The sequence below is a fragment of the Pongo abelii genome, chromosome 2, assembly GCF_028885655.2.
Source record: "Pongo abelii isolate AG06213 chromosome 2, NHGRI_mPonAbe1-v2.0_pri, whole genome shotgun sequence".
Taxonomy (NCBI): Eukaryota; Metazoa; Chordata; class Mammalia; order Primates; family Hominidae; genus Pongo; species Pongo abelii.
In genome coordinates this window covers 37,604,441-37,632,440 of record NC_085928.1, presented here as the reverse complement: position 1 = coordinate 37,632,440, position 28,000 = coordinate 37,604,441, and the positions used below count along the sequence as shown (strand labels likewise).

At 39.3% G+C, this 28,000-nt stretch overlaps 2 protein-coding genes across 12 annotated transcripts in view; both read left to right on the top strand.

The window, feature by feature from the left end:
- The window catches only part of ADGRG7 (adhesion G protein-coupled receptor G7), an 83,791-nt gene extending 82,960 nt beyond the window's left edge, over positions 1–831 (top strand). Inside the window, exon 16 of one of the 2 annotated variants that reach the window (XM_024245292.3) lies at positions 96–831. In XM_024245292.3, coding sequence (XP_024101060.3) covers positions 96–353 — 258 coding nt within the window. In that variant the 3' untranslated portion in view covers positions 354–831. The remainder of the gene's footprint in view (positions 1–95) is intronic. The other variant, XM_054551616.2, reaches the window with a different exon arrangement.
- Positions 832–14,631: 13,800 nt separating this feature from the next.
- Positions 14,632–28,000, top strand: part of TFG (trafficking from ER to golgi regulator) — a 40,540-nt gene continuing 27,171 nt past the window's right edge. The window contains exons 1-3 of one of the 10 annotated variants that reach the window (XM_024245172.3): positions 14,632–14,797; positions 19,757–19,983; positions 26,165–26,248. In XM_024245172.3, the coding sequence (XP_024100940.1) occupies positions 19,800–19,983; positions 26,165–26,248 (268 nt within the window). In that variant the 5' untranslated portion in view covers positions 14,632–14,797; positions 19,757–19,799. Of the gene's footprint in view, positions 15,192–15,286; positions 15,621–19,756; positions 19,984–26,164; positions 26,249–28,000 lie in introns of those variants that run through there. The other 9 variants (XM_024245175.3, XM_002813347.6, XM_024245174.3 and 6 more) reach the window with 9 other exon arrangements.

Sequence of the window (28,000 nt, the reverse complement as noted above, 5' to 3'; positions counted from 1 at the left end):
AGATGAGAAGGTTGGGTGGCAGAGTGAAATAAAATGTCTTCCTTGATACTGTATCTCAGCACTTACCCAACATTAAATTTTTGTTCTATCTGCAGGGATTGCAAATTTTTATCCTGTACACTGTTAGAACAAAAATCTTCCAGAGTGAAGCTTCCAAAGTGTTGATGTCGCTATTGTCTATTGGGAGAAGGAAGTCATTGCCTTCAGTGACACGGCCGAAGCTGCGTGTAAAGATGTATAATTTCCTCAGGTCATTGCCAACCTTACATGAACACTTTAGGCTACTGGAAACCTCTCTGAGTACTGAGGAAATCACACTCTCTGAAAGTGACAAAGCAAAGGAAAGCATCTAGACAGTAAAACTTACCTGTTGTGGTCTTTTTAATCACCTCGTTTGAGTTTTATCTGTTTCTCTCCTTTATTTCCCAGTCCTCTCAGAAAGTCTTCCTCAATGTATTTTGCTCAGGATTAAGAATTAGATAAAACCTGTTGTTTATTATTATTCAGGAGAATGGACTTGGTAGTTTTTCTATTTTTCAATAGATTTGTACTTGAATAAGGTGAAGAATTTCACACAACATGCAAGAGTACCATTCTTCCTTATATTGTTAAATCTTTGTGACACACTTTGACAAAAATGTAGAACCTATAACAAATTCTTTTACAAGTTACTATAAAGGACACAAAGAGAAAAATTTACCTTCCAGAACAAAATGACTCCTGATGAACAGTGTGTGGGGATTTGCTTGTATGTATTAAACTTTTGACCTTTGAATATTTTACAGTTGTATGTGCTTGTACTTTTATTTCCAATGAAGAATTTGGCACCAATTCAACCTTTGAAAAGCGATATTTTTTTCTGTTTGAAAAAAAGTATGTTTTGTGACCAGGAGAATTGGCTCTGCAAGAAATGGGCAGCGAGACAGGTTAGTTTGTTACTAAATGGATATTTCCTTCCAGTTCTTAATATATCTGCTCTTTCACTGAAGTGGCATTGAGACCCCCAAAATGAGAAGTTAGTCGTAATCATCGTTTATGGCTTTTAAAAGATTTAACTGCTCATGGAAAGTCAAACACTTGAATTACGAATGGCTTCCTCATTAAAAAAAATGGCCTCTATTTGGGTGGTGAGCATTCCCACTGGACTTAGGGTATATAGTCTTTAAATTGCTGTTTTCTGTTTTGCCATAAACGAGACAGCTGCTGTCAGTGCACAGAATTCAGAGATTAACAAAAGTCATGTGGGCTTGGCATTCCCTAAAGAATGTGTGTTTTCTAGAGAAATAGTTGTAGAAGACTTTTGGGTTCCTGGGCAAGCCAACAAGAGCCTATATTTATAGGAGAACAGAAAAAAGTAAAGGGAAGAGAATAAAGAATAAAAGCAGACCTCAAAAGCCAGTGTTCTTAGTGGCATCATAGGGCTGCACCTAAATAGTAGCTGGGCACAGGGAAAATGATAAGATGTGGTTGACTCAAAATTTGTATTCAGATGAAAATTAACCTTAAGTTAGGGCCACTTTAAATGTTAAAAAAAAAAAAAAATTACCAAAGAGCCATATTTAGCCTGAGGGTAAATGTATGTGTTTCCCTTTGTAATTACAGTTGTTTTCTTTGCACGTTTTTCAGCACTTTTGGGGCATAGTAACTAAAATTCCATAAAATGTTGCTGAAATATCTGTACTATAAATGTGCAAGCTCCACATGCAATTGTGGTGACTAATTTAGGTGAACATGGATATTCCTCTGTCTACCCTGAAATGAATCCTACCACTAGGAAATAATTCCTTTGATTTAAATCATTGTCTCATGCACCAGTCAGCAATTTTCAGTTTAATGATAGAAACCCAACTGAAATTAGGTTAAAGGTGAAGGTAATTTAATGGATTGGTTAATGTAAAGTCCAAGGATCGAGTTGGTAGGATTACTGTGTGTTTTACTTTGTGTGGGCAAGTCCCAATTTGTGCCTGTTTTTCTGAGTTAAGCATTACCAGCAGCCCCTTTTACCTTCAAGTGTCATGGTTTGAGTTATGAAATATGTGATAATGCTAACTTTAGGTCTATTTAGAACAAGTGATATGGGAGGGGGCAGGGAAGTGCTGGGTAGAGAAGGGCAGGGTCCCTGGTGAGGGCTCCACCCTCGGGCCTGCTCCCATGGACCTAAGTGAGAACAGGCACTCCTGTTTTCATGCCCAAATGTTGCATTTTCCAAGGCCACTCTGGCCCACCACAACCCCTATCCTGTGTCCATATAAACCTGAGACCTTAGCGACACACACATAAGTGGCTGAACATCGAGAAGAGCAGAGGAAAAGAGCAGTGGAGAATGGTGGGGTGGTGTGGCAGAGAAGGAGGGAAGAGGCTTCTGAACGTTGGCCATGGACAGCCAGACTCCAGGGGAAGATCACCTTCCCACTCCATTCCCCTCTTCCAGCTCCCCATCCACCTCACTGAGAGCCACCTCCACCACTCAGTAAAACCTTGCACTCATCCTTCAAGCCCACGTGTGATTCGATTTTGCCAGTACAGTGGGCAAGAACTCAGGATACAGAAAGCTATCACACTGGCCCTCTGCCCTGGTGATAAGGCAGAGGGCTTATTGAACTGATTAACACAAGCTGTCTGCAGATGGCAAAGCTGAAAGAGCACACTGTAACACACAACCACTTGGGCTCTGGGAGTGGCAGACACCCACCCATAGACGGTGCCGTGGGGTTGGGGCCCAAAGGCTTTCCCCACGACCTCTTCACCTGCCTGTCTGCATGTTCCACCTAGGAGGCAGGGAGCCCAGTGAGCCACACCCCTGTCACATGCCCTGTGACGGGGATCAGGGAACTCTGTCCTTTCACAGGGAGTGCTAAGAATGTGTCAGATAGTTTTTTTCTCTCTGTTTCCTGGCTCTGTGTGCTTCTGTGTTTGATGTCATTCTAAAATTGGGTTTAGGTGGCTGGAAATTGGCTATTGGCATCCCTAATCTTATAGCCTAATGATCTAACAGGAAGAGACCTTTTTTCTCTTAGTATCTACAAGTAAAATCTCATGGAATGACTCTAATTCTAGTTATCATTCCAGCAGGAAAACGGAAAGCACATTAAGTATTTAAAATAAAATTTTAAAGCAGACAGTTGGTTTTGTGGTGTTTAACAAGCTCAGAGACAAATTGGAGAATGAGGCAGGAAACATAGAGATTAGCAAAATGAGAAAGTAGAAACCTCTTTTAAGCCAGAGAGAGTAAGAAGAATTTCCACAGCCAGGGCCTGCGGCTGAAACCAGGGCAGGCCAATGGTGAGAGCTGGAGCCAAAAAGAGGCAGCCTGCTGTACCCAGAAAGAAGAACTGAAGAAGAATCCTGGCTTCCCGTTTCCTCCTGTCTTGCAGCCTCCCATCAACATCTTCCATTGGGTGCAGCCTGCTGAGCTCGGGCCAAGTCCTCCTGTATTACACAATACAACAGGTGCAAGGAGAGGAGAGAACTGAGGGCAAACAGGCCCAGGACTGGCATATCCTGCTTGGGTCGTGTACCCACAGGCATTGTGTTCCGGGAATATTGCTCCAGCTTGGGTCACATACCCACTGTGAAGTGGAAGGATGGAAGATGACTTGGTTGATAGGATATCATGGACTGGAGAAAGGACAATTACATCAGGGAAGGGATGTTGGCATCAAAACGTTAAAGAACTTCTACTACACTCCCTGACAAAGTACAAGTACCCCCTGGGAAAGAACTACGTTAAAACTCGTCAGTCATCTTCCTTGTCTGAGCAGGGTTTGAATAGGGTCGGTAGGGAGATCAAGAAATTAGGGAGACCAAGAAATTATTTGGTGCCTTGGAAGTTGAGGAGCAAAAAGAGGAATTAGAAGAGCAGAAGGGTGACTTACTTTAAAAAAAGGATATTGCAGAAAAGGGAGACTCAAGGCACTGCAGAACTCATTTTTGTGATGTTGTATACGGGCAGCTGAGCCTTTCTGTGTTTCCTGGTTTATTTTGTGTGATAATAGTGCCCAATAGCCTTTATTTTTGGTTGTGGTGGCATGTGCAGTTTCTTTGGGGAGCAAACCATCCTGACCTTTGGATTTCTTTTTCTGGGTCTTAACTGACAATTCAGAGTTCACTGTTAAATTGTCAGAGTTTGGATTGCTTTTTCTGTTATCTTTCCTATTTTAAAGTTTATCTTGCCTCTCTTTTTTTTTTTTTTTTCTGTCATCAACAAAGGGAGATCATTCTTAAGCTCATTGCTATCAGCTTATCATTGCCTCATTCAGAAGAGCTTGGCATTTTTTGTAAGTGTTTGGGAAACCTGAGACAGAAGTGTCAACTGGATTTTACCAGTCTGTCAAACACCAGAACTCTCTGGCTCTGTGGAAACCCGTTAATGTAATCTTTTAGTTCCTATGGCTCCTGAGATGAGGTCCAAGACTGTTCCACACTGGGGGTTGCGGGGAGGGGGGTTAATGAGAGAGGAAACTGCTGTAACAATTTCAGCTTTAAAAAATATTCATATACAACTCAATAGCAAAAAAAAAAAAAAAAAAAAAAAAAACCCAAAACCAAAACCAAACCAAACAAAAAACCTGATTAAAAAATGAGCAAAGGACCTGAGTAGACATTTTCCCAAAGAACACATGTAAGTTGCCAACAGTTAAATGAAATGATGTTCAACATCGCTAACCATCAGGGAAATGCAAATGAAAGCCACAATGAGATATCACTTCATACTTGTTAGAATGGCTATGATCAATAATGTTAAAAGATAATAAGCGTTAGCTAGGATGTGGAGAAAATGGAATCCTTTTACATTGTTGGTGGGAATTGAAATTGGTACACCCACTATAGAAAACAGTATGAATGCCCCTCAAAAAATTACAGAGAGAACTACCATATGACCCACAATCCCTTTGCTGGATATATATCCAAAGGAAATGAAATCAGTACTTCAGGGAGATATTTCTGCTTCCAAGTTTATTGTGGCATTATTCATGATAGCTAAGATATACAAAACAACATAAGTGTCCATTGAAGGATGAATGGATAAAAAAATTATGATATAGGCACACACACACACACACACACACACACACACACAATGGAGTACTATTCAGCCTTAAAAAAGGAGGTGCTGCTATTTGTAATAACATGATTAACCTGAAGGATATTATGATAAGTGAAATAACCCAGACGCAGAAAGAAATGTACTGCATGATCTCACTTATATGTAGAATCTAAAAAGAAGTCAAACTCATAGTAACAGCCTGTAGAATGGACTGAGACTGGGAAGTTGGGGGAAAGGGGAGATGTTGGTCAAATGGTACAACATTCAGTTATAGGATAAATAAGTTCTGGAGATATAATGTACAGCATGGTGACTATAGTTGATAACAGTGTATTATACACTTGAAATTTGCTGGGAGTAGAAAAAGCAATATTCACAAAGCGTATCTTTTACAAAAGCAAAATCCATAATTCCCTAACTTTCACTATTGTCTATTTTTCCATAATCTCTATGCTCTTTGTCTGAACACATAAGAATTTTACCTAACTAATGACAATACATGATTTGATTTTCACTTATTACCTAGTTATGCAGTCTTCTTAATGATTGCATAATATGATATAACTTACTAAGCTGTTTCCCTAGTATTGTATATTTAGATCATTTTAATATTTAACATTGTAGTGACACTGTGATGAATAAACTAGTACATGTATTTTTTCCTTTCTTTTTCATTATTTCCTTAAAGTAAATTCTCTTGACTCAGATAAATGTGCCAAATTCTCTTGACCAGATAAATGTAAGACCCTAGTGTATATTGGTATATTGTTTAGAAAACATTGCAAGAATGTATAATGTCATCAACATTTGGAGGACCACAAACTTTTTTAATATAGTTGTTTATTGCAGTATTTTCTTATTTATAATTTTGGCCCATTTTCAATTGAGGTATTGTAAATTTTTTTCTCAGAAATTTGTGTTTCTTATCTATTATAGATCATAGCCTTTTAACTATTACACTTGGTGAAAATATTTCTTCCAGTTTATTGTTTTCTTCTCTTTTTAGAATAGTGAAATGACTACTCTGGATTTGATTGGAAATGTCCAAAAGATTAATAGAGCATTTAGGATTTTCTGAGTTTATATGCCCTTACCCAGGCAGAATAATTTTTCATGTTAGATTAAGAAATACATTAAGAACTATGCAGAAACTTCTAAAATGTAGAACAGTGGCATAAATATGCCACGTGAGATCAAATGACTCATGTATGACGCATGACATGTCTAACCCTTCTTTACATCAGATAGCAGTTGAGTGGGGTTCCATGACAAAGTTATTTTTTCCTTTCAAATGTTTTCTGTCTCTCTGTGTCCACCTGCCTTTTCTTAAAAAGAAAACACTAAATCTTGGAGAAGTTTTATTAGCAATTATTAATTAGAAAAAATTTTAAAAACCACAAGGAGGTTCAAAGTAATGTTACATGTGTGTCATCTACATTACTTCATTTACTTATGTACCTGTTATAATGTGTACTTGAAAAAAAGATATAAAAGCTGCTGAAAAACTGATTAAGAAGTCAGGAGTAAGGGAAAATAAGAATAGAAACAAAAAGTATGAAGCCAGGGATGAGAGTGATACCCAAGAATCATAATCTTGTAATTTTGCTAGGAATCAGCCACAAATTAGACTGTAAGCTTTTTAACACTCAATGTAAATATAGAAATATTATACAAGTCTATCTCTTAACAATTAAACCAGAATTTCTTGGCGAAAATACAATTATTTTGACTGTACATGAAATTGGCATTAAGTTTCTTTGAAAAGGTGCATTTGAATATATTACCAAATCAGGGGCAAACTATGTGGAATGAACAGAGACCAAGATGAGATTGTTATATCTCATTTGTAAATTCAGTATATTCACATACGTGCCTGCAAGTCTGCTAAGTGCATACACTGAAAAGTTATGTATAATCAGTGTTACTCTGAAGTTACACAATACTATGTACACATAAACACACAATTAATGCACCACAGGAAACTTTAGTATCAAAAGTGGATCAGTGAGGAGTTTTTTTGTTGTTGTTGTTTGTTTGTTTGTTTGTTTGAGATGGAGTCTCGCTCTGTCGCCCAGGCTGGAGGGCAGTGGCACCATCTTGGCTCACTGCAACCTCTGCCTCCCTGTTTCAAGTGATTCTTCTGGCTCAGCCTCCCCAGAAGTTGGGACTACAGGCACGCGCCACCATGCCTGGATAATTTTTGTATTTTTAGTAGAGACGGGGTTTCACCATATTGTCCAGAATGGTTTCAAACTCCTGACCTCGTGATCCGCCCACCTTGGCCTCCCAAAGTGCTGGGATTACAGGCTTGAGCCACTGGGCTGGGCCTTTTTTTTTTTTTTTTTTTTGTCTTTTGTCTTATATTTGTGTTCCTTAATTTTGACTGGTGAAATTAGTTTTCATTTTGCTTGTTTGCTTTGGTAGAGGGTTTGCTTTTTTCATTTTTAAATTAATTTTATTGGTGTATGATTTACATACAATAAAATACACTCATTTTAAGTGCACAATTAGATGAATTTTAACAAATTCATACACCTGTAAAACTACTGTGCCAGACAAGATTAAACATGTTTCCATGACTGCATAACATTCCTTCATGCTTCTTCCCCTATTCTAAGCCCCAGGCAATCACTGATCTGCTTTCTATCATCAGATCCATCAGATACACACAGTTCTGTCTCTTCCAGAATATCACACGAATCATACAGTATGTTCTCTTCTAAGTCTAGGTTCTCTCACTCAGGATGTTTTTGAGATTCATCTATATTGTTGTGTGTATCAGTGGTTAGTTTCTTTTTATTGCTAAGTAGTATTTAATTGTTTGGATATACCACAATTTGTTTATGCATTCACCAGTTCATGGGCATTTTGTTGTTTCCAAGTTTTGACTATTATGAATTAAAGCGCTATTAACATTGTTATACAAGTCTTTGTGTGGATATGTTTATTCTCTCTCTCTCTTGAAATACCTGGCCATGTGCAGTGGTTCACGCCTGTAATTCCAGCAATTTAGGAGGGCAGGATTGCTTGAGCTCAGGAGTTTGAGACTAGCCTGGGCAACGTGGTGAAACCCCGTCTCTGAATCTAAAAAAAAATTAAATAAGAAATATGCAGTGAAATTGCTGAGTCATAGAGTAAGTGTATATTTACCTTTATAAGAAACCACCAAACAGTTTTCTAAAATGTTTGTACCATTTTATGCTCCCAACAGCAATATATGAAAGTTTTGAAGTCCAATTTGTGAAGTATTTCAGAAACTGAAAATAGGTTATTTATATTTTTTGTAGGCCGCTGATCATGTTTCTAAAAAAATTCCATATATGCTAACCCTTTAACAAACAGAAGAAAAAGGAACGCAGAGTGGTATGCCCTAACGCTGTTATCCTTTACAAAGTATTTCTCATAGAACTATAGTTCAATTCTTATCTGTATTTTTCTTGCAAACTTGCAAGTTGGTGCTTTTGTACACGTGGAACTGTGACCTTTATAATTTGCTGAACTTTAATATAAGCCGCTATGAAGCCACGATATAACTACTGAGACTTTATGGACCTTTGTGATAAAAAAAAGAAAATGATATTTCTAGCCCTGTACTCAGTAGGCAACAGCAGGGTAAAGAAGAATTCTGGACTGGGAGTTGTGGTCTCAGCTATAAGTTATGTGACTTGTGGCAAGACATTTACCCCATTTACCCAGGCATCAGAACCTGAGGCTCTGTCGCTATAAAGGAACTGGCAAGACTAGGTGAACTCTAAATTTGCTACTATCTCTAAAATTTTGTGAATCTAACTGCAGACTGAAATTGTTCTTAAATTAACTTAAAATATTTTCCCATCTAAGTAACACATGAGTATGTTTTACTTAAAAGAAAAACAAAAAACCCAACAACAAAGAACAAATTAGTTTTCCAGATAGAGCTAAAGTCCTCTTTGACCATTACCACCAAATCCAAGCCCCTGTTGTCTTTTTCCTCTTCTCCCCAGAATTAACCACTGTAATGAGCTTTGTGTGTAAACTTTCAGATTTTAAGAAATATGTGCATACATTATACACTCATAGCAACTCATAGTCTTGTGTACTTTCTTTTACATAAATGGTATAAGGAACTGTGTCAGTGGTCCCTAAGACCACTCCCAGGTTTGATGAATCACTAGAAGCGCTCATAAGATTCGGCAAAGACTCACATTCATAGCTATTATTTATTATGAAGGGATATAAAGTAAAACCAGCAAAGGAAAATGTTGCATGGGGAGAAGTGCGAGGAAACCAGAGCAAGCTTCCAGGAGTTCTCTTCCAGTGGAGTCACATGTGATGCACTTAATTTCTCTGGCAACAAACTGTGACAACATGTGACATATTGTCTACCAGGAAATCTCATGAAAGATTCATTAATCAGGGTTTTTACTGGGGCCTGGTCACATAGGCACCCACTGCCTGGCATATACCAAAATTCTAGACTTCAAGAAAGCAGGTATTCTGCATAAATCACATTGTACAAACAGTTTAGACACAGTTCACCATTCTTATCAAATAATGGGATGAGAACACTCCTAAAATCCAATTTCTCAGATACCAGCCAAGGGCCAATCTTGCAAGTGGGCCTTTCTGAGGACAGCAGATTCAGGCTGCTACATTAACTATTTTCTGCACACTAATGTAACTTTCTAAAACTTGCTTTTTGCACTCATCAAAATGTTTTTGATATCTAACTGTATGCATGTGTACATTTCTTTCAATTGCTCTATAGTCTTTCACTTGAAAACAAAACATTAATGGGTTTGCTCTTATGTGCAAGCGTTTCTCTGGTACACTGCAAATGAAATTGTTGTGTCATAAGGCATTTTAGATGTTGATACAAACTAATGTTCCCACAACAAAGCATGAATGCCTATTTTGCTGCATACTTTTTTTTTCAAAGTGTTATGTAACTATTTTATTTTTCTCAGATGAATATATGAAAAATGGTAGCTCATTGTGGTTTTACTTTGCATCTTTTAAGTCTCTCTTTATTGAAATGGCTTTTTGAGAATGCTGTTTAATTATGCATTTATATGGAGGGACTAAAAGCAGGATCCTTGGCATAAGTGTTAGATTAGAGACATGAGTGTCTCCAAGTACCCAGAGTTTGATTTTGTCTCTGATATGCATGATTCCTAGACTCTGGCAACTAGGTTTCTTTTACTTTTCTTTTTCTTTCTTTTTTTTGGAGACAGAGTCTCCCTCTGTCACCCAGGCTGGAGTGCAATGGCGTGAGATCATGGCTCACTGAAGCCTTGACCTTCTTGGGCTCAAGGGATCCTCCTGCCTCAGCCTCCCAAGTAGCTGAGACTACAGGTACATGCCACTATGCCTGGCTAATTTTTTTGATTTTTATTTTTAGTAGAGAGAGGGTCTCACTATATTGCCCAGGCTGGTTTCAAACTCTGGGGTCAAGTGATCATCTTGCCTTGGCCTCCCAAAGTGCTGGGATTATAGGCATGAGGAGCCACCACAATGGGCCTCGGTTTCTTTCTTTTCTTTTTTTTTTTGGAGATGGAGTCTCACTCTGTCACCCAGGCTGGAGTGCAGTGGCACGAACTTGGCTCACTGCAACCTCCACCTCCCAGGTTCAAGCAATTCTCCTGCCTCAGTCTCCCCACTAGCTGGAATTACAGGCGAATGTCACCATGCCCGGCTAATTGGGCCTAGGTTTCTTAAATGAGCCTAACAAAGCTACTCTTGATCAAATGAAAAGTTATATCTTCTTGCACATCTTGTGGCATTTGTATGAGTCTGCTAGGGCTACCATAACAAAACACCACAGACTGGGTAGCTTAAACATCAGAAATTTATTTTCTCATAGTTCTGGAGGCTGGAAATAAAAATCTGGTAAGTTTGGTTTCTTCTGAGGGCTCTCTCCTTGGCTTGCAGAAGGCTGCCTTCTTGCTGTATCTTCACATGGCCTCGCCTCTGTGTGCACCCATCTCTGCTTTCTCTCTGTGTGTCCTAATCTCCTCTTCTTATAAGGACATCAGTCATACTGGATTAGGGGCTCACCCCAATGACCTCATTTTAACTTAATCACCTCTTTAAAGAATCCATCTCCAAATACAGTCACCTTTTGAGGTGGTTCGATATATGAATTCTGGGGGAAGGATGCAATTCAGCTCACAATTGCATTTCTCTTTCAACTTGAAATCTGACAGGTAATTTAGCAGAGAGGTAACTTAGCACTGTCTCCAGGGGATATAAAGGAAGAAAAGTGAATGATTTCAAATTACTAAGAGACAAATCCTACATGGCTAGGGAGCAAGGAACTTACCCGTTGACAGCTGATCCTTTTGTTTTTTCTGGGAGCTTGTCCTGTAAAGTGGTGGGAAACTTAGTTTTCATTATTTTATTCAATAACTATGTATTGAATGTCTAGATCAGCCTCTAGGGATACCAAATCTAGGAAGAACTGCCTTTGAGAGTAGTTTCTCTAAAGAGAGGTTGGACATAGAGCACCATGGTAAGGCAAAAGCATTTTAGGGATTTCATGGATGTGAAGCTGGTAGGATAGGTTGAAGTATTTTGCTTAGCTAGTACTAAGAATCACTCACTCAAAGGTACAAAGTAAGAAAATCGTTCCTTTCTCCTTCATTATCTCTGCATAGGGTGGCAGCTTCCTATGTTCCCACAAGCAAATCTTTACATTTAGCCAGTGGAGGTGAGGCTGAGCTGACTAACTGGCTCGCTCCTGTTTGGTCCTCATGATTCCCCTTCTGTTTGGAGTTCTCTTTTTTAGCTAGCTGCTGCCACAACAGAGCTGATTCTTGGCAAGGGACATAACTTCTCGTTGGAAATTCTCATCCCAGGAGGAATGTACACCCTTTCCTTGGTTCTTCTGAGGGTATATAAGATGACTCAAATTTTCAAAATGATTTATACTAAGTACTAAAGAAGAACATGATGAAACATAGATTTTATCTAACTTGTTAACAGGGCTCATAGTCTTTGTCTCATCTCTTGTCCAGTCTGAGAATCCCGTTTTCATTCTTAGGATTTTTCCCCCCTTTCCATGTGAGGAGTTTCAGCCACACAGACTTACAGGGAGAAAGAGCAGGTGGTAGGTAAGTTGGTTGGTTGACTCCTTCTCTTAAAACCACAGTGTAAGTCTTAACCCTTCTTCAGATGAAACATGGAAAATAACCTGTGTAGTGCAGAATCTCATATCTTTCCTTGCTACAGTCTGAGTCAAAAATATTTCCTTGCACTCCTTCTCCTTCCTTCACATATCCTCAACTTTAATATACTACCATTAAGCAGTATTTTCTTTTTTTTTTTCTTAGCAGTTCCTTGGAAGAAATGAGTAGTATTTTCTAGTTCAAGACTGTGCTCAGTGTTCATTTAAAACCAAATTCATCTAGATGCAGAAAAGAAGGCCAGTATGTATCTACAGATATAGTAGAAGAGACCCATGTTCTTGGTAAGTGAGGTAACTGGTTCAATTCAGGTTATGGCTCTGTCACTAGTTATCACTTGTATTTATTGGGAGCCTAAGTACATAGCTGTGCATCAGATTCGACTTGAGAAATCACCAGAACCCCACCTCTCAAGTTCCATAGAAGTAGCTGGGAATAGGCTTTACCATTAAACAAGACTTTACTGATGGCTTGGGGATGAAGCATGAGGGAAATTACAACATAAAGATCCTCAAGTTGCTTTCAGAGTCCATGAGCTTCATGAGCTCCAGCCTTTCCACAAGGCCAGCTTATGGGTGCCTCTCTTCCTAGCGCACAGATGACCACAGTGTAACAGGGACCAGCTTATTTCTCCTCAGTAGCAGGACTCTTGAGTGCCCCCTCACTGGGGATCCTCAGCAGATACTCTTTTCACCTTATAATAGGCCAAGGTTCACCTCCTTATCTCCCGCCTCAGGATCTGACCTCTTTTTAGTTTAAATATACTACTGTAACAGTAGTATAATTCACTTCCTTCAGGGAATATTTTACCTTTGCCATATGGTTGTGGTTTTACCCCATCTCAAACCATCTTAATGACATCATAATACTATTATCTGACAGCAGTGCATCTCTCCAAATCTGTATTATTCAGTTTTAAAAAATAAGCAATGAATAACATTCTTTGGAGAGCAATCAGGAACTGTTTTTCATTTCTTCTGCAGTACTCCACTCCATTATCCCTGCAAACAATTGCTCAAAGGTCAGTACAACTGTTGGAAAATACAAATCAGAAGTGAACAGTGTAAACTTACATTATTTCACTCTCAAACAGAAGTTTCAGAGACTTATAACTGAAAAAGATCACTCTACTTATGGTTGTAAAAGAACGTATCTTCTCACCCTGAAACACCAGAATTTACTCCAGGTCCTTTAGGAGTATCTGGTGTTAAAGCAAACTAAATATGGCCTGAGAAGGACTCCATACTTCTATATTTGGATCCTTGTGGATGAACTGTAACCTAGCTTATCAGACAAGACTGAAAACCTAACTTAGGAGTATGCTCTCTTACAATAACCGAGTCTTGGCCAATTGCAGCCGCCACACTTCAATCACTCATAGACAGCTAAGTGTTCAAATAAGGCCAACGCCAACCTGTAACCAATCCAGCTGTTTCTGTACTTCACTGCCGATTTCTGTACGTCATTTCCCTTTTTTTGGTCTATAAATCTTCCACCACGTGACTCTGCTGGAGTCTCTGAATCTGCTGATTCTGGGGGCTGCCCAATTCGTGAAATCGTTCATTGCTCAATTAAACTCCTTTAAATTTAATTCAGCTTAAGTTTTTCTTTTATAACTGGTAAACAACTGGAGACCAGGTAGGGTCTAAATGCTTCATTCATCGGCTTAGTCTCCACCTTAGAAGTGACAAACATTCTCCGTTTGGCCAAACTTCAGGCTCCTGGGCCTTCTCCTAAGACCATCTGTGCATCTTCTTGTAAAACTCAGTTTCAGCAAAGAACCTTGTTAAGTCAGTGTAGTGAGAATCCCTCACCCTTGATCGGGTTCCTCATCCTCCACCACCCCCAGGTGATGTCTGTTATCCTGGCCTATCTTCGTCTAGAATCCCGTTGTGTTGGTTTAGCCAGAATCTCCCTTGCCCCTGATATTTCCTCTTAGTAATTTTCCATCCACTGACCAACTTCCACCCCTTGGCTATAAATTCCCACTTACTCATACTGTATTTCTATTTGAACAGGTAAGGGAGAAGGGAGGAGTATGTAGGACACACTTAAATGCCTTATCCTCTAAAAATCACTCAGGAATCTTTAGCCTCGATTTCCCAGCTTTCGTCCTTTACACAATTACAGATTTGTCCTTGCTCATAAACGCTGTAGGTCTTCCCTGCTGAATTGGAAACTCCTTGCTCACAAAATGATTCACCCCCATTCCTAGAACGGGACTTGGCAAAGCGTAGGCTCCCAACAATGAATGAATGGATTTGTAGAAGAAAAGGTTTTTTCTTTTTCAGCTGTTACTACAATGGTCAACAATAACGACAAAAACCACTTAAAGTTGGACAGACGTCTACTGCAACCAGCTCTCAAAAAGTCTAGAACAGCGCACTACGCCCCGCCCATTGGCGAGAAACGGAAATACACGCTTTCGAGAAAACCGGAAGTGCCTGGTCACGCCCCGCGCATGCGTGCATCGGGGCCGCTCACGCTTCCTAAACCCCGTCATCCAGTGAGAAAGCAGGGACTCTTCGGCCGAGGCAGCTGGGAGCCAGCCAGCCCTGCGCCTGGCGCCGTCGCGCATGCGTCCTGGGTATGTCCACTCGCAGTAAGGAGGGGCGAAAGGACATTTTTTTTTTTTTTTTTGCTCCCGCCTCTGTTCTTCCCCCACCTGCCACGTACAGAGCCCGAGTTCTCGCTAGGCTTGTTGGGTCAGCGCGATTGGCCGGGGCCCACGCGAGCCTGCGAGCGAGGTGCAGCGGTCGCGGAGGGGCAACCAAGCGGGCCGTGACCACCGCCTCCCCGCGACGTCCCAGTCCAGTGGCCTCGCGTCCTCCCATTCAGTGGAGACCTGCGGAGAGGCGGCGGCCGCGGCCTCCGCAAGCCGGTATGGCCACTGGAGACGGGGGTTGCGGCCGCTCTCTCCGAGGAGGCCGGGAGACTAGGAGGCGCTGGGAGGGCCTAGCTCGAACCGCCCGGCGGCTGGGGTCGGAGGCACTGAGGGAAGGGGCTGGAGGGAGGAGGGGGCGGGAGGGAGGACGAGGCCGGGGGGAGGACGGCCGGGGCCTTGCATGGGGGGAGGGGAAGGGAGGTCGCGGAGGGGGAGGGGAGAGAGGCAACCCCTGGCCGCGCTGGCCAGGAGGCGCGCCTCGGGGGCTCCGGGAGGCGAGTGCGCCAAGCGTTTGGATTCAGAGAAGAGGGGCTTTGGGAGGTCTGGGGCGGCCGGCTCCCAATCCCCGAAGGAGCTCGGAAGGGTGTGGAGTGGCGCCTACGGGAATAAGTTGATTGGGGTCACTGAATTGGAGCCTCGTTCCTTGGCTAAGTCAGCGCTTAATCAAGCGCCAGCTGGAGGCCCAGCCTGGTTTTATAGTGATGATTCTAGCTAACTTTAAGAGGTTGCTTTGCTGGACACTATAGTAAGTATTTTGGATGTACTGTCTCATTTAATCATCACAAGGATCTCTCCAGATTCAGATATTGTTGTTTTCATTTCGAATGTGATGAAAGTGAGCCTTCGAGGACTTAAGATCACATAGCTTAAGTAGTGAGAATCTTTACCGTCTTGCTACACTGCCTCTGAGGCAGGATTTGAGGCCTCTTGGCATTCTTTAGATTAATTACAGGTTGATTTGGCTTAGTATTTCTTGAAGGAAACTGCTCCCCTCAGGAGGTGCCTAAGCCACAGCCTCTGAAATTGAGCAGGGTCTTACCCTTAGAGGTAGTAGAACCAGAAGTTTGGCCACTGAACCTAGAACCTGGTTCAGGAGGCAGTCTTCTTATATGATCTTGGGCATGTCAGATTATTCCCAGTGCTGAGAAAAGTGTTCCTGGTGGAGGGTTATATTATACAAGTTAGAAGCCGAGTCATTTCTGGACTTCAGAGGGGGTGGGGCAAGGACAAGATGGGAGAAGAGCTTGTCGTAGGGCTCCTACTGGCAGTTCTAGGAACTAGTTGTTAATACCAGTCTCTACTTTGGAAGAGAAAATGAGTACCAGAATTCTGTGTATGAAGTAATGTTGGGATGGGATTTCCCCTTGAAGGGAAACTTTTGTTGCACACTTACTTTTGAGATACTTTTGTGTTTACTCTGGGGAGATGACTGCAAGAGCAAACGACAGCTTTAGGAAAGAAGCACTGGTTCCTGGCCACAAGATGTTTATAGTCAATGGGAAACACAAAAAGTGAATTTGCAGGCAAACATGGCAGATAGAAAGTATACGTGACTCAATTTTTTTTTTTTTTTTTTTGAGACGGAGTCTCGCTGTGTCGCCCAGGCTGGAGTGCAGTGGCGTGATCCCCCGCCTCACTGCAACCTCCGCCTCCTGGGTTCAAGCGATTCTCCTGCCTCAGCCTCCTGAGTAGCTGGGATTACAGGCATGCGCCACGACACCTGGCTAATTTTTGTATTTTTAGTAGAGACAGGGTTTCACCCTGTTGATCCGTCTGGTCTTGGACTCCTGACCTCGTGATCTGCCCGCCTCGGCCTCCCAAAGTGCTGGGATTACAGGTGTGAGCCACCGTGCCCGGCCCTCAAATTTTAAATCCATTGAAATTGGGCAACAAACCCATACCCCAGTCAGAAGGACATACCATCAATTATATTCAAAGCTGGAATTTTTTTCTTAATTAAGAGTGTGTCTGATGGAAGTCACTTCTAGCTACATAAAGAAGGTAACAGTGTGAGGGTCGGATGTAAAAACTGATCTATATTATAGCTTTCTTCTCCCATAATTTAAAAAATTTAAACAAAGTCTTTAAATTCTATATGTCAGGCACTTTTCTAGGTGCTGCTGGGAATAGATAGTACCAGCTCACTGAAGCTAAGCACTGGTTCCTTTTACATTATTGCTGGTTTACACTTCTTGTAGGAAGGAGAAGGTAACAAATACATTGGTTTAATGAAAGGTCTTCATTACTCTTAGGCTGCCAGAGCAAACAAGATGGAATATTTACCGTCTTGGTGAAGTAATTATACTTTGGAGCTTGGCACATAGTAGGTATTTAATAAGTAGTTCCTGAATGCAGAAAGCATTGCAGAAGGCATTGTAGAAGGCGAAGAGTTGGTAGTATGGAGATTTTTATTAATCACTTGTCTTCATGAGAAGTCCATTGTGAGAACTGGCAGATAAAAAGCTAACTGTATTCTTATTTTGCGTTAAGATAAGCATGGCATCCCTAGAGTGGAATGCAGTTCACTCTATTCTGCATTGACCTTAGAATGTTATATTTAGTTTTAATGACCCATTTCATTGAAGATTTATTAATAAAATATCTGTTGAGAGCATGGTGAGGGGTCTAGAGATATTAATTTAAGGACTAGTTAGATGGAAGGACCTAGCGTATTTATATGAAGAGTAGTAGGGCATTAATATATAATATTCATATTATAGGATTCATGAAAACTTTTTTCAAGTACTTGAAGGGTTGATATGTTGGGGGAGTAGGTGAGTGCTTTCACATACCCCGAAAGAATAAAGAATAATTACAGAGAAGTGTGGTGTTAATGAAATAACAGATTTAAGAGGAGGAAGTAGAAAGCTGCTAGTGGTAAGGCGGGAAGTTGAAACTAGAATGTGGCCAGTATTAGTTTGTAGGACACCTTGAAAAGTCTCAAGAGATCATTTTCTTGGGGCAGGAGGAGGAAGGAGTTGATGCTTAGAAAATGTTCAGCGATTATAGATAACATTCAGGAACATCTTGGCCTTAAGAAGAGATATTAATCCATTATTTGATGAGTATATCCTCCCTTATTATCTAGCAACTATTTAACTGGCTAGAGACCTTCGACATTATTTCGAATTTAAAATTATATAGTCATGGCTGGACTTGGTGGCTAACACCTGTATTCCCAGCACTTTGGGAGGCCAAGGTGGGTGGCTCACTTGAGGTCAAGAGTTCGAGAGCAGGCTGACCAACATGGTGAAACCCCATCTCTACTGAAAAATACAAAAATTAGCTGGACATGGTGGCGCATGCCTGTAGTCCCAGCCACTCAGAAGGCTGAGGCACGAGAATCCCCTTGAACCCGGGAGGCGGAGGCTGCAGTGAGCTGATAGCGTGCACTGCACTCCAATCTGGGTGACAGAGTGAGTCTCCAGCTCAAAAAAAAAAAAAAAAACAGTCATTACAGGATAGTCATACTGAATAAAATTAAAGATTAAAATAAAACCTAAGGGAAAATTCTGTAACAAATTAGTGTATAGTGGCTAGTTGTTTGATACTGTCTTATTTAATAAAGTATACAGTCCAATCATACACACCCACCCAGGTGGGAGAGTTATGGAGTGTGCAGCACAGTGGACAGTCTTTAAAAAGTTCTGGTGGGTGTTACTAATTTGTCCTTTCTCCTTCAGTTCCCCCACATAGAGAGGAAATTAAAGACATACTCATGAGTTCTTTCTTAGAAAAACTTGAGGCTCTATTTGAGTATTCACACGTAACTCTCTCTTCAGAGTCAGCATTTAGAGTTTATAGGATAATAGAGTTTTGAAGCCAGTAGTTATTTTTCCCTTTATTTAACAGCTGTTGAATGACTGTTGTCTGCTAGGCACTGTTGTAGGCTCTGGGAATATGGAAAACATAATTGTTTACTTCCTACCATCAAGTGGAAAAGACAATAAAAAGTTATAAATTTTTAATGTCTGGTAGTGTTAAGTGCTTTGAAGAAAAATAAAGCAGGATAAGAAGATAATGACAGGGGAGCCATTTTAAATTAGATAGTTAGGAAAGACTTCTCTCAGTTAACACTTGATGAGGAATCTGAATCATATTAGGGGTATCAGAAAGGGTCAAGACAAAAGGAAAACTTGAAGTATGGGTATAGCAGGGGTGAGTGAAGAAGAGAGGTAGGAAATGAAGTTAAATGCTTGGCCAGGGACTGGAGGCCAGATGATTTTATAGGTCTTGCTTTTTGAGATGAGAGTGCATTGGAAGGTTTTGAACAGAATGACACTAGGTTTTACTTAACAGTGTTAACTCTGGTGTTCTGAGACTAGATTAAAAGTGGGCAAAGGTAAAAAGCAGGCAGACTTGTTAGGAGTCTTTTCCAGTCATTTAGGCAAGTGATGATGGTGGCTTGAATCAAGTTGATAGCAGTGAAGGTGCTGAAGTGGTTGGACCCCAGAGTTATTTTAAAGGCAGTGGCAACCATATTTTGTTGGCAGTTTGGATGTAAGGTTTGAGAAAAAGAGATCAACCAAGATTTTTTTGTCTTATACAACTCAAAGGAAGGAAGATAAAGAAGCCTCTAGGAGAGGCAGGTTTTAGGTGGAAGATCAGGAATTTATTTTTAGATATATTAAGAAAAATCTAAATGGTAATGTCAGATGAACAGTTAAATATGAGAAAAAATAATAGTAGACGTAAAATAAAAGCTTATTTTATTATCCCTACAGGAAAATAATGTTGCCTCCAGACCATTTTAACATAAATATGGTAACATGGGGATAATGAATCTTTTGGAGGCTAGAGTTTCTTAGCATCTAATAGTAGCTTTGCTCTCAACTTTTAAGGTATGTTTTGTTGTTTAATTATGAAAACCACTTTTATCAGTCTTTCTCTAGAGTTGTATATATAGAACATCCTGGAGTCCACCATGAATGGACAGTTGGATCTAAGTGGGAAGCTAATCATCAAAGCTCAACTCGGGGAGGATATTCGGCGAATTCCTATTCATAATGAAGATATTACTTATGATGAATTAGTGCTAATGATGCAACGAGTTTTCAGAGGAAAACTTCTGAGTAATGATGAAGTAACAATAAAGTATAAAGATGAAGGTAAGAGGGTTTTTAAAGCTATTTTTTAAAGTCCTTTTTTTAAAAAAAAAAAAAAAAAAAAAGAGCCTCTGTTGCCCAGGCTGGAGTACAGTGGTGTGATCATAGCTCAGTGTCACCTCAAACTCCTGGGCTCAGGCAATCCTGCCTCAGCCTTCCAAAGTGCTGGGATTACAGGCATGAACTGCCATGCCTGACCTTAAAGTCTTAAGTATTGTATGTGTTATTTTGCCCATTTTTATTGGACTCTTTCCCATCCTCTCTTCATGGTAGTTGAGACCTCACTTTCTTGTATTGAATGTGATGTTCCTGTAGTTACTATAATTCGCTTATCAGTTAAAATTAGCTAAGTGGGGCCGGGCACAGCGGGTCATGTCTGTAATCCCAGCACTTTGGGAGACCGAGGTAGGTGGATCATTTGAGGTCAGGAGTTCAAGATCAGCCTGGCCAACATGGCAAAACCCTGTCTCTACTAAAAATACCAAAAATTAGCCGGGCGTGGTGGTGTGCACCTGTAATCCCAACTACTCGGGAGGATGAGGCAGAGAATTACTTGAACCTGGGAGGTGGAGCTTACATTGAGCCAAGATTGCGTCACTGCACTCCAGCCTGGGTGACACAGCAAGACTCCATCTCAAAAAAAAAAAAAAAAAAAAAGCTAAGTGGTTTATTACAAGAGAGTTTTAAGTGTTAGAACATTTTCACATACATTTTTACAAGCATTGTTTTCTCCTTTTGTCCATATAATTCTGGTTTCTTTTAGCTTAAAAAAATTTTTTTTCTATTTTTATTTCCCAAAATGAAAGATTTTAGTATGTATTGAATGAAAAAGGATTTCATGGTCAACTAAGTAAGGGAAAGCTTGTTTAAACAAAGACAAAAGTGTTTCTTTATTGTAGGAGTTTTCAGATTATGTAATACGTTTATATACGTTTTCAGAAGTTAGTAGTATGCAGTGTTCCCAGACTCATTTGTTGACAAAATTATCTTTATGGAAATAGGTTTTGAATGAAAAATGTTTCAGCAAACACACTGAGTAGAATTATAGTAGTAGACTGTATTTCCTATTCTTTAACCTGCCTTCTTTGTTAACATCTCTGCTGAAATTTTCTCTTTAGGTGGTTACCAGTGTTTTTTACTGTTGATCTTACTTGCAGTGTATTTAATCTTGACCTCACTATTTAGCACTGCTACCCACACCATCCTTGTTTTTAAATACTTTTACCTCTTAATATCTCTGACACTGCTTAACCTAGTTTTCTTATCACTAACAGTTTTTTCTCTGTCTGTGTTAGGGTTGGCTTAAAGTAATGCCAGCAGATATAATAGAAATCTTAAAATCTGAGTGGTTTAATAGTTGATAAATCTTTCAGGGATCCAGGTTGAAAGAAGCTGTTACCTTCAACACATGGCTTATAAGCTCACCATAGGTACTGACATTGGCAAACAGATGAGTGAAGACAGAGTATGAAGAATCATATGGGAGATTTTACTCACTAGGCCTGATGATGTTGTATGTCATTTCTGCCCTTATGACATTGGTCAATACCCAGTTACATGGCTCTGCTAAGATGCAAATGGGTTGGGAAGCATAGTTCCTGGCTGAGCAGCCACTTAGCACAACTTACACTGTGGAAGAGAAGTGTAAATCACTGGTGATCAGTTAAATTGACCATCCAGCTAAAGGCATAATTCTCCTTTGTTTTTGTGATGTGCAGTCTAAGAGTACCCAAAACAAATTTTTGGGAGTTGCCCATGTTAAGAAACAATAAAGGACAGTACTTTTTTTTCTGTTTTCTTAATGCTTATCATACATTGATTTGCACCTCTGTGACTTTGAAATGTGTGTCTTAATTTGATCAGTGAATTTTTTTTTTTTTTTGAGACAGGGTCTCACTCTCATCCAGGCTAGAGTGCAGTGGCATGATTATAGCTCACCGTAACCTTGAACTCCTGTCCCCAAGCAATACTGCCACCCTGGCCTCCCAAAGGCATAAGCCACCATGCCCAGCCTACAATTCAGATTTTTAACTTTTTTTTTTTTTTTTAGCAAAGTCCCAAGAGTGCTTTTTTTTTAAAAAAAATTTTGTTTTAATTGACAAATAATAATTGTACATATTTATGGGGTACATAGTAATGTTTCATTACATATAATGGGATTAGATTGGGGTAATTCACATATCCGTCACTTCAAATATTTATTTCTTTGGGTTAGAAACATTCAATATTCTCCTTCTAGCTATTTGAAATTATATAATATGTTATTGTTAACTGTAGTCATCCTATAGTGCTATAGAACACTGGAACTTATTCTATCTAGTTGTAATTTTGTGTCTTTTAATAAATCTCTCCCTATCCCTCTTTTCCCCTACCCTTCACAGCCTCTACTGTCATCTGTTCTGCTTTTTACTTGTATGAGCTTTTTTTAGCTTCCACATATGAGAGAGAGCATGTGGTATCTTTTTAACTTAATGTCTTCCAGTTCCATCGATGTTGCTGTGAATGACAGGACTTCATTCTTTTTTATGGCTGAATTGTATTCCATTGTGTATATATACCATATTTTCTTTATCAGTTAATCTGTTGTTAGACACTTAGGTTGATTCCATATGTTGACTATTGTGAATAGTGCTGCAGTAAAACGTGAGTGCAGATTTCTCTTCAATATACTGGTTTCCTTTCCTTTAGTTAAATACCCAGTAGTGGCATTGCTGAATCGTGTGTTAGTTCGATTTATAGTTTTTTGAGGAACCTTCATACTGTTCTCCATAGTGGCTGTACTGTTTACATTCCTACCAATAATGTATAAGAGTTCCCTTTTCTCTTCATTCTTGCCAGCATTTATTATTTGTCTTTTTGATAATAACCATCCTAACTGGGGTGAACCTTGTTGTGGTCTTCATTTTCCTGATATGTATGCACTTCCCTGATGATTTGTGATGTTGAGCATTTTTTCATATATTTATTGACCATTTCTATGTCTGTTTTTGAGAAATGTCTGTTCAGATTATTTGCCGATTTTAAAATTGGATTGTTTTTTAGCTGTTGAGATGTTTGAGTTACTTGTATATTCTGAATATTCATCCTCTGTCAGATGAGTAGTTGTATTTCCTCCTACTCTTTAAGTTCTCTTTTCACTCTGTCGATTGTTTCCTTTGCTGTGCAGAAAAGCTTTCCAGTTTGAGATAATCATATTTGTTTATTTTTGCTTTTATTGACTGCACTTTTGAGGTCTTATTCATGAAATCTTTTCCCGACCTATTAAAGAGGTTATCCTTTTCCTAGTGAGTGGTCTTGTGAAAAGTCAGTTGGCCATAGATAACATGGATTAATTTCCAGGTTCTCTATTCTGTTTTATTGTTCTATGTGTTCTGTTGATCTATGTGTTCTCTTGATCAATGGGTCTGTTTTTATGTCAGTTCTGTTGGTCTGTGGGTCTGTTTTTGTGCCAGTCCATGCTTATTACAGCTTTGTAGTATATTTTGAGGTCAGTAAGTGTGATACCTTCAGCTTTGTTCTTTGCTCAGTATTGCTTTGACTGTCTGGGGTTGTATGTAGTTCTGTACAAGTTTTATGGTTTGTTTTTAAATTTTTATGAAGAATTTTATTGGTAGTTTGATAGGGATTGAATTGAATCTGTAAATTGCTTTGAGTAGTTTTGTCATTTTAACAATATTTGTTCTTATATAAGCATGGGATGTCATTACATATGTATGCTCTTTGGTTTCTTTCATCAGTGTGTTTTTTTTTTTTTTGTAGAGGTTTTTCATCTTCTTGGTTAAACTGCTTCCTAGGTATTTAAAAAAACTTTTGTAGCTATGGTTAATGGGATTGCATTTTTGATTTTTTTTTTGTATGTGTTTAGAAACACTACTTATTTTTGTGTACTTATTTTGTTTCTGACAACTTTATTGAATTCATTTATTGGTTCTAAGGGTTTTGGTAGAGTTTTTAGGTTTTTGTTTATATAAGATTATGTCATCTGCAAACAGGGACAGTTTGACTGCTTCCTTTCCAATTTGGATACCCTTTATTTTTTTCTCTTGCATAATTGCTCTGACTAGTACTTCCTTAACTGTCCTATTTTTATTTTTTATTTTTATTTATTTTTTATTTTTTTGTCTTGAGACAGGGTCTTGCTCTGTCTCCCAAGCTGGAGTGCAGTGGTGTGATCATGGCTCATTGAAGCCTTGAACTCCTGGGCTCAAGCAGTCCTTGCAACTCAGCCTCCTGTGTAGCTGGGACTGCAGGCATGTGCCACTGCACTCAGCTGCTTCTTCTTAATGTTCATCAAAATGGGGGTCTCACTGTGTTGCCCAGGCTGGTCCTGAGCTCCTGGGCTCAAGCAATCTTCCTGCCTTGGCCTGCCAAAGTGCTGAGATTACAGGCATGAGCCAGTGTGCCTGGCCTTTAACTGCCTTTTTTTCCACTTGAAAATGCTTTGCATTTATCTCAAACTGACCTCATTGATTGACTTTCTCTTAAATACTGTTTAGGGTAAAGGTCAGCAAACATTTTCTTTAACAGATCAGAGATAATAAATATTGTAGCTTTGTGGGTCACATAAGGCCTCTGTCTCATCTTTTTTTTACAATGTAAAAACCATTTTTCATTCACAGACAGACCTATAACAACACAGGGATTTTGTCCCTTGGTCACAGTTCATGGACCCTTAGCTTGAGGTGTCCTTGTTGTAGTTTGTCTTCCACATTTAGTTACAACTTGGTAGTAGTATTTCATGGTTTTTTTTCTTTTTTTTTGGAGACAAAGTCTTGCTTTGTCGTTCAGGCAGGAGTACAGTGGTGTGTCTTGGCTCACTGCAGCCTCCACCTCCCAGGTTCAAGCGATTCTCCTGCCTCGGCCTCCCAAGTAGCTGAAATTACAGGCACACGCCACCACACTCGGCTAATTTTTGTATTTTTAGTAGAGACGGAGTTTCTCCATGTTGACCAGGCTGGTCTCGAACTCCTGACCTCAGGTGATCCGCCCACCTCAGCCTCCCAAACTGCTGGGATTACAGGTGTGAGCCACCGCACTTGGCCAAAAAGTTTTTGATTGTTTTGATTTGTGTTCCTTAGATTCTGTTAGACAGTAGAGTGGAGGGATGGCTTAGGTAAAGTCCCTGCCATCAGAGATACTCTGTTTCTGTTGTAGGTTCTATGTCTGTTATAGGATTCAGAAAAGAAAAAAAGAACAGGAAGTTTTCTTCTTTTACATACATACTTTATTTTCCTTAAAAAATGTGTTTATGAAAGTTGAACATTAAACAGGTATGTTACGGGAAGTGGGTCTGGCTATAAGGAGCTAAAAACTGTTAGAAAATTCTCAGTTTTGTCATCTTTGTCCAAAATAAATCCACCTAATTAGTGTTAAAGTAGGTACAGCAGAGCATCCCAGAAGTAGTCTTATGGCCTCCCCAGGACAGAACTCCTCCCCACCCAACTGTTTGTGAAGACACCCTGCAGAGGTCCCTGATGAACTCCTTGTCTCTGGCTGCTTTTCTGTTCTTGCTTTCTTTAGAGAATGTATTTTTCCCTTAGCCCTTTGAAAGCTTTTGACGCACACAGTTGGTATGCCAATTATAGCATTCTTTATCCCTGAGATCTGGGGGATTTCACGGTCGTAAATACGCACTGTTTTGAATATATAAATATTTTTCTGGGGAGAGTTGATTGTTTTCATCTTAATATCAAAATGGGCAGTGACCTGAAAGAATTTACTGTCTATCCATTCATTAAAGCAGTTTTGCAACAGTAGTGTTTTACTCTACCTATAATTAAGATTTGAACTTTGGGAAACTTTTTTATTTCTTGGTAAAAGTTGTAAATTTTTTGGAATGAAAAGATTTCAGTCTAAACCGACAATTTATGATATTGCTCTCTATGAATCTCTTCCTAGTGACTAATAAATATTAAGGCACTTAATGGATTCACTTTAGCTATATTTTTTCATGTGGATATGTGTAAATACCTTGCCATAAGAGTAATAAGCAAAATTGATTTAGTGTGTTTTTGAACAAATGCATTTTTGCTAGACAAACCTTTAAAGTTTAAGGTTTCTATGGGAGAGTCCAACTATGTTCTACAATCTGCATTTTGGATTTTTAATTTTTACTAGTTTACTGCTTATACAAATCTGAAAATTTAAAAAATTAAAAAAAAACTTTTTTTTTTTTAAATTCCAGATGGAGATCTTATAACAATTTTTGATAGTTCTGACCTTTCCTTTGCAATTCAGTGTAGTAGGATACTGAAACTGACATTATTTGGTGAGTAGTAAACTTTCTAATAAATTTACTATTTTATTCATTGTATTTTAAAGATGTTTGGCTTTTTTCCTTTTAAAGACTCAGGTAAGCGATAACTTATTCAAATATTATTACATTTATTTGTGTTCAGGTAGTTGTTTTAGATTACTTGAAGCTTATGGCTGTGTATGTTTTTAAGAAAATGATGGAAGTTTAATTCAGTAAGAACAGAATGTTAAGTATGTTATTTTTTTGAAGTCAGGTATAACTTAGGTATCCCTGGTACAGTATTATAGTTTTAATTTAGCTGTATTAGAATTTTTGAATTGTAATTATCTTCCTTTACATTACAGTATGTTGTTACTTATTCTCAGGGCTTAACATGTAAGTCTGATACTTGAGACCAGTAGTCGCCAATCTTTTTGCACCGGAAACTGGTTTCGTGTAAGACAGTTCTTCTATGGAAGCAGGCAGGAGAAGGTTTGGGGATGAAACTCTTCCACTTCGCATGTGCAGTTCACAATAGGGTTCACACTCCTATGTGACTCATTATAATGCCACTGCTGAACTGACAGGAGGCGGAGCCCACCACTTAACCTCCTACTGTGCTGCCCAGCCTGGTTTGGTTCCTAACAGGCCACAGAGCAGCACTGGGTTGGGGAACCTTGCTTTAGACGGTATTTCCCAAGGGGTACTTAAAGATTAAAAATAGTTCTGATAAAAACCAATAGAGGACTAATTTCAATCTTTTAGATTTTTCTTTTAGATCTTAATAGATATGCAAGGCAGAACTCTTAAGGGACAAGATAGAAAAGATTACAGAGTTAAATGGTAGTGTGATTATGTGAAAAATAAAATGTGTACACTTTTTCCAGCTGTTTTGTTGTTTTGTTTAGCATTAATTTTATTTTTTTTAATTTTGTTGCATGAACCTTAGAGTTCAGTATGAAATATGATCATGTTCTATTGATTTAATTTGTATCTATTTCGTCTCCATTTAGGAAGGATGACTATGAATAATCAGAATTTAAATGTTAATAACAAAAACTGTTTAAAATTATTTAAAATCAAGCTATCTTTTTACAGCATTGAATGTAAAATACTTAACTATTGACTAGGCATAAAGCAGATTAGATAATCTGAAGACCCTTACTTTAAATAGGATCTGCTAGATAAACTTACAAATGTATTTTTTAAATTCTGTAACGCAGCTTGCCCAGGAAAGTAAGGGAAATATCCAGGGAACAAAAAAATAGATGGAACTGAAGGCCTGATGTACCAAAAGCTGAAACTTGGGGTGTTCTTGGTGGTGACAGTAGAGATTTTAGCCTGCATAATTTAAGGACTTGCCATCTGGTGTCTACATGGTGTAGGCCCTTCGTCCTAGTCCCTCAGTAGGCCATGCTTTCAAAAAGAATATTTTAGAAAAGTCTACCTTGATACAGGGAAAGTCAAGGAAGCTTAACTCTTGTACCTTGGGCCATCAGGGGCTTGGGAAGTCTCCCTTGAGGATTCATAATTGTGGTCCTTAGGTGAGTTGGGTTTAAATTTAAACTATCCGTGTAGTTTGGTAACTCCCAAGCCCAGATATTACCATTTTAGAAAAATCTCAGAAGAAAGGCCAAAATCTCTCTTGAGGGGTATATTCTCAATCCAGGTCACATAGGTTTCTCACAGACAAAACCGTAAGACACATGAAGTTGTCACGTAAGCAAGAACCACTGGACACAACTAATAGCAGGATTATATTTTCAACAGCTTCAGTTAAGATAT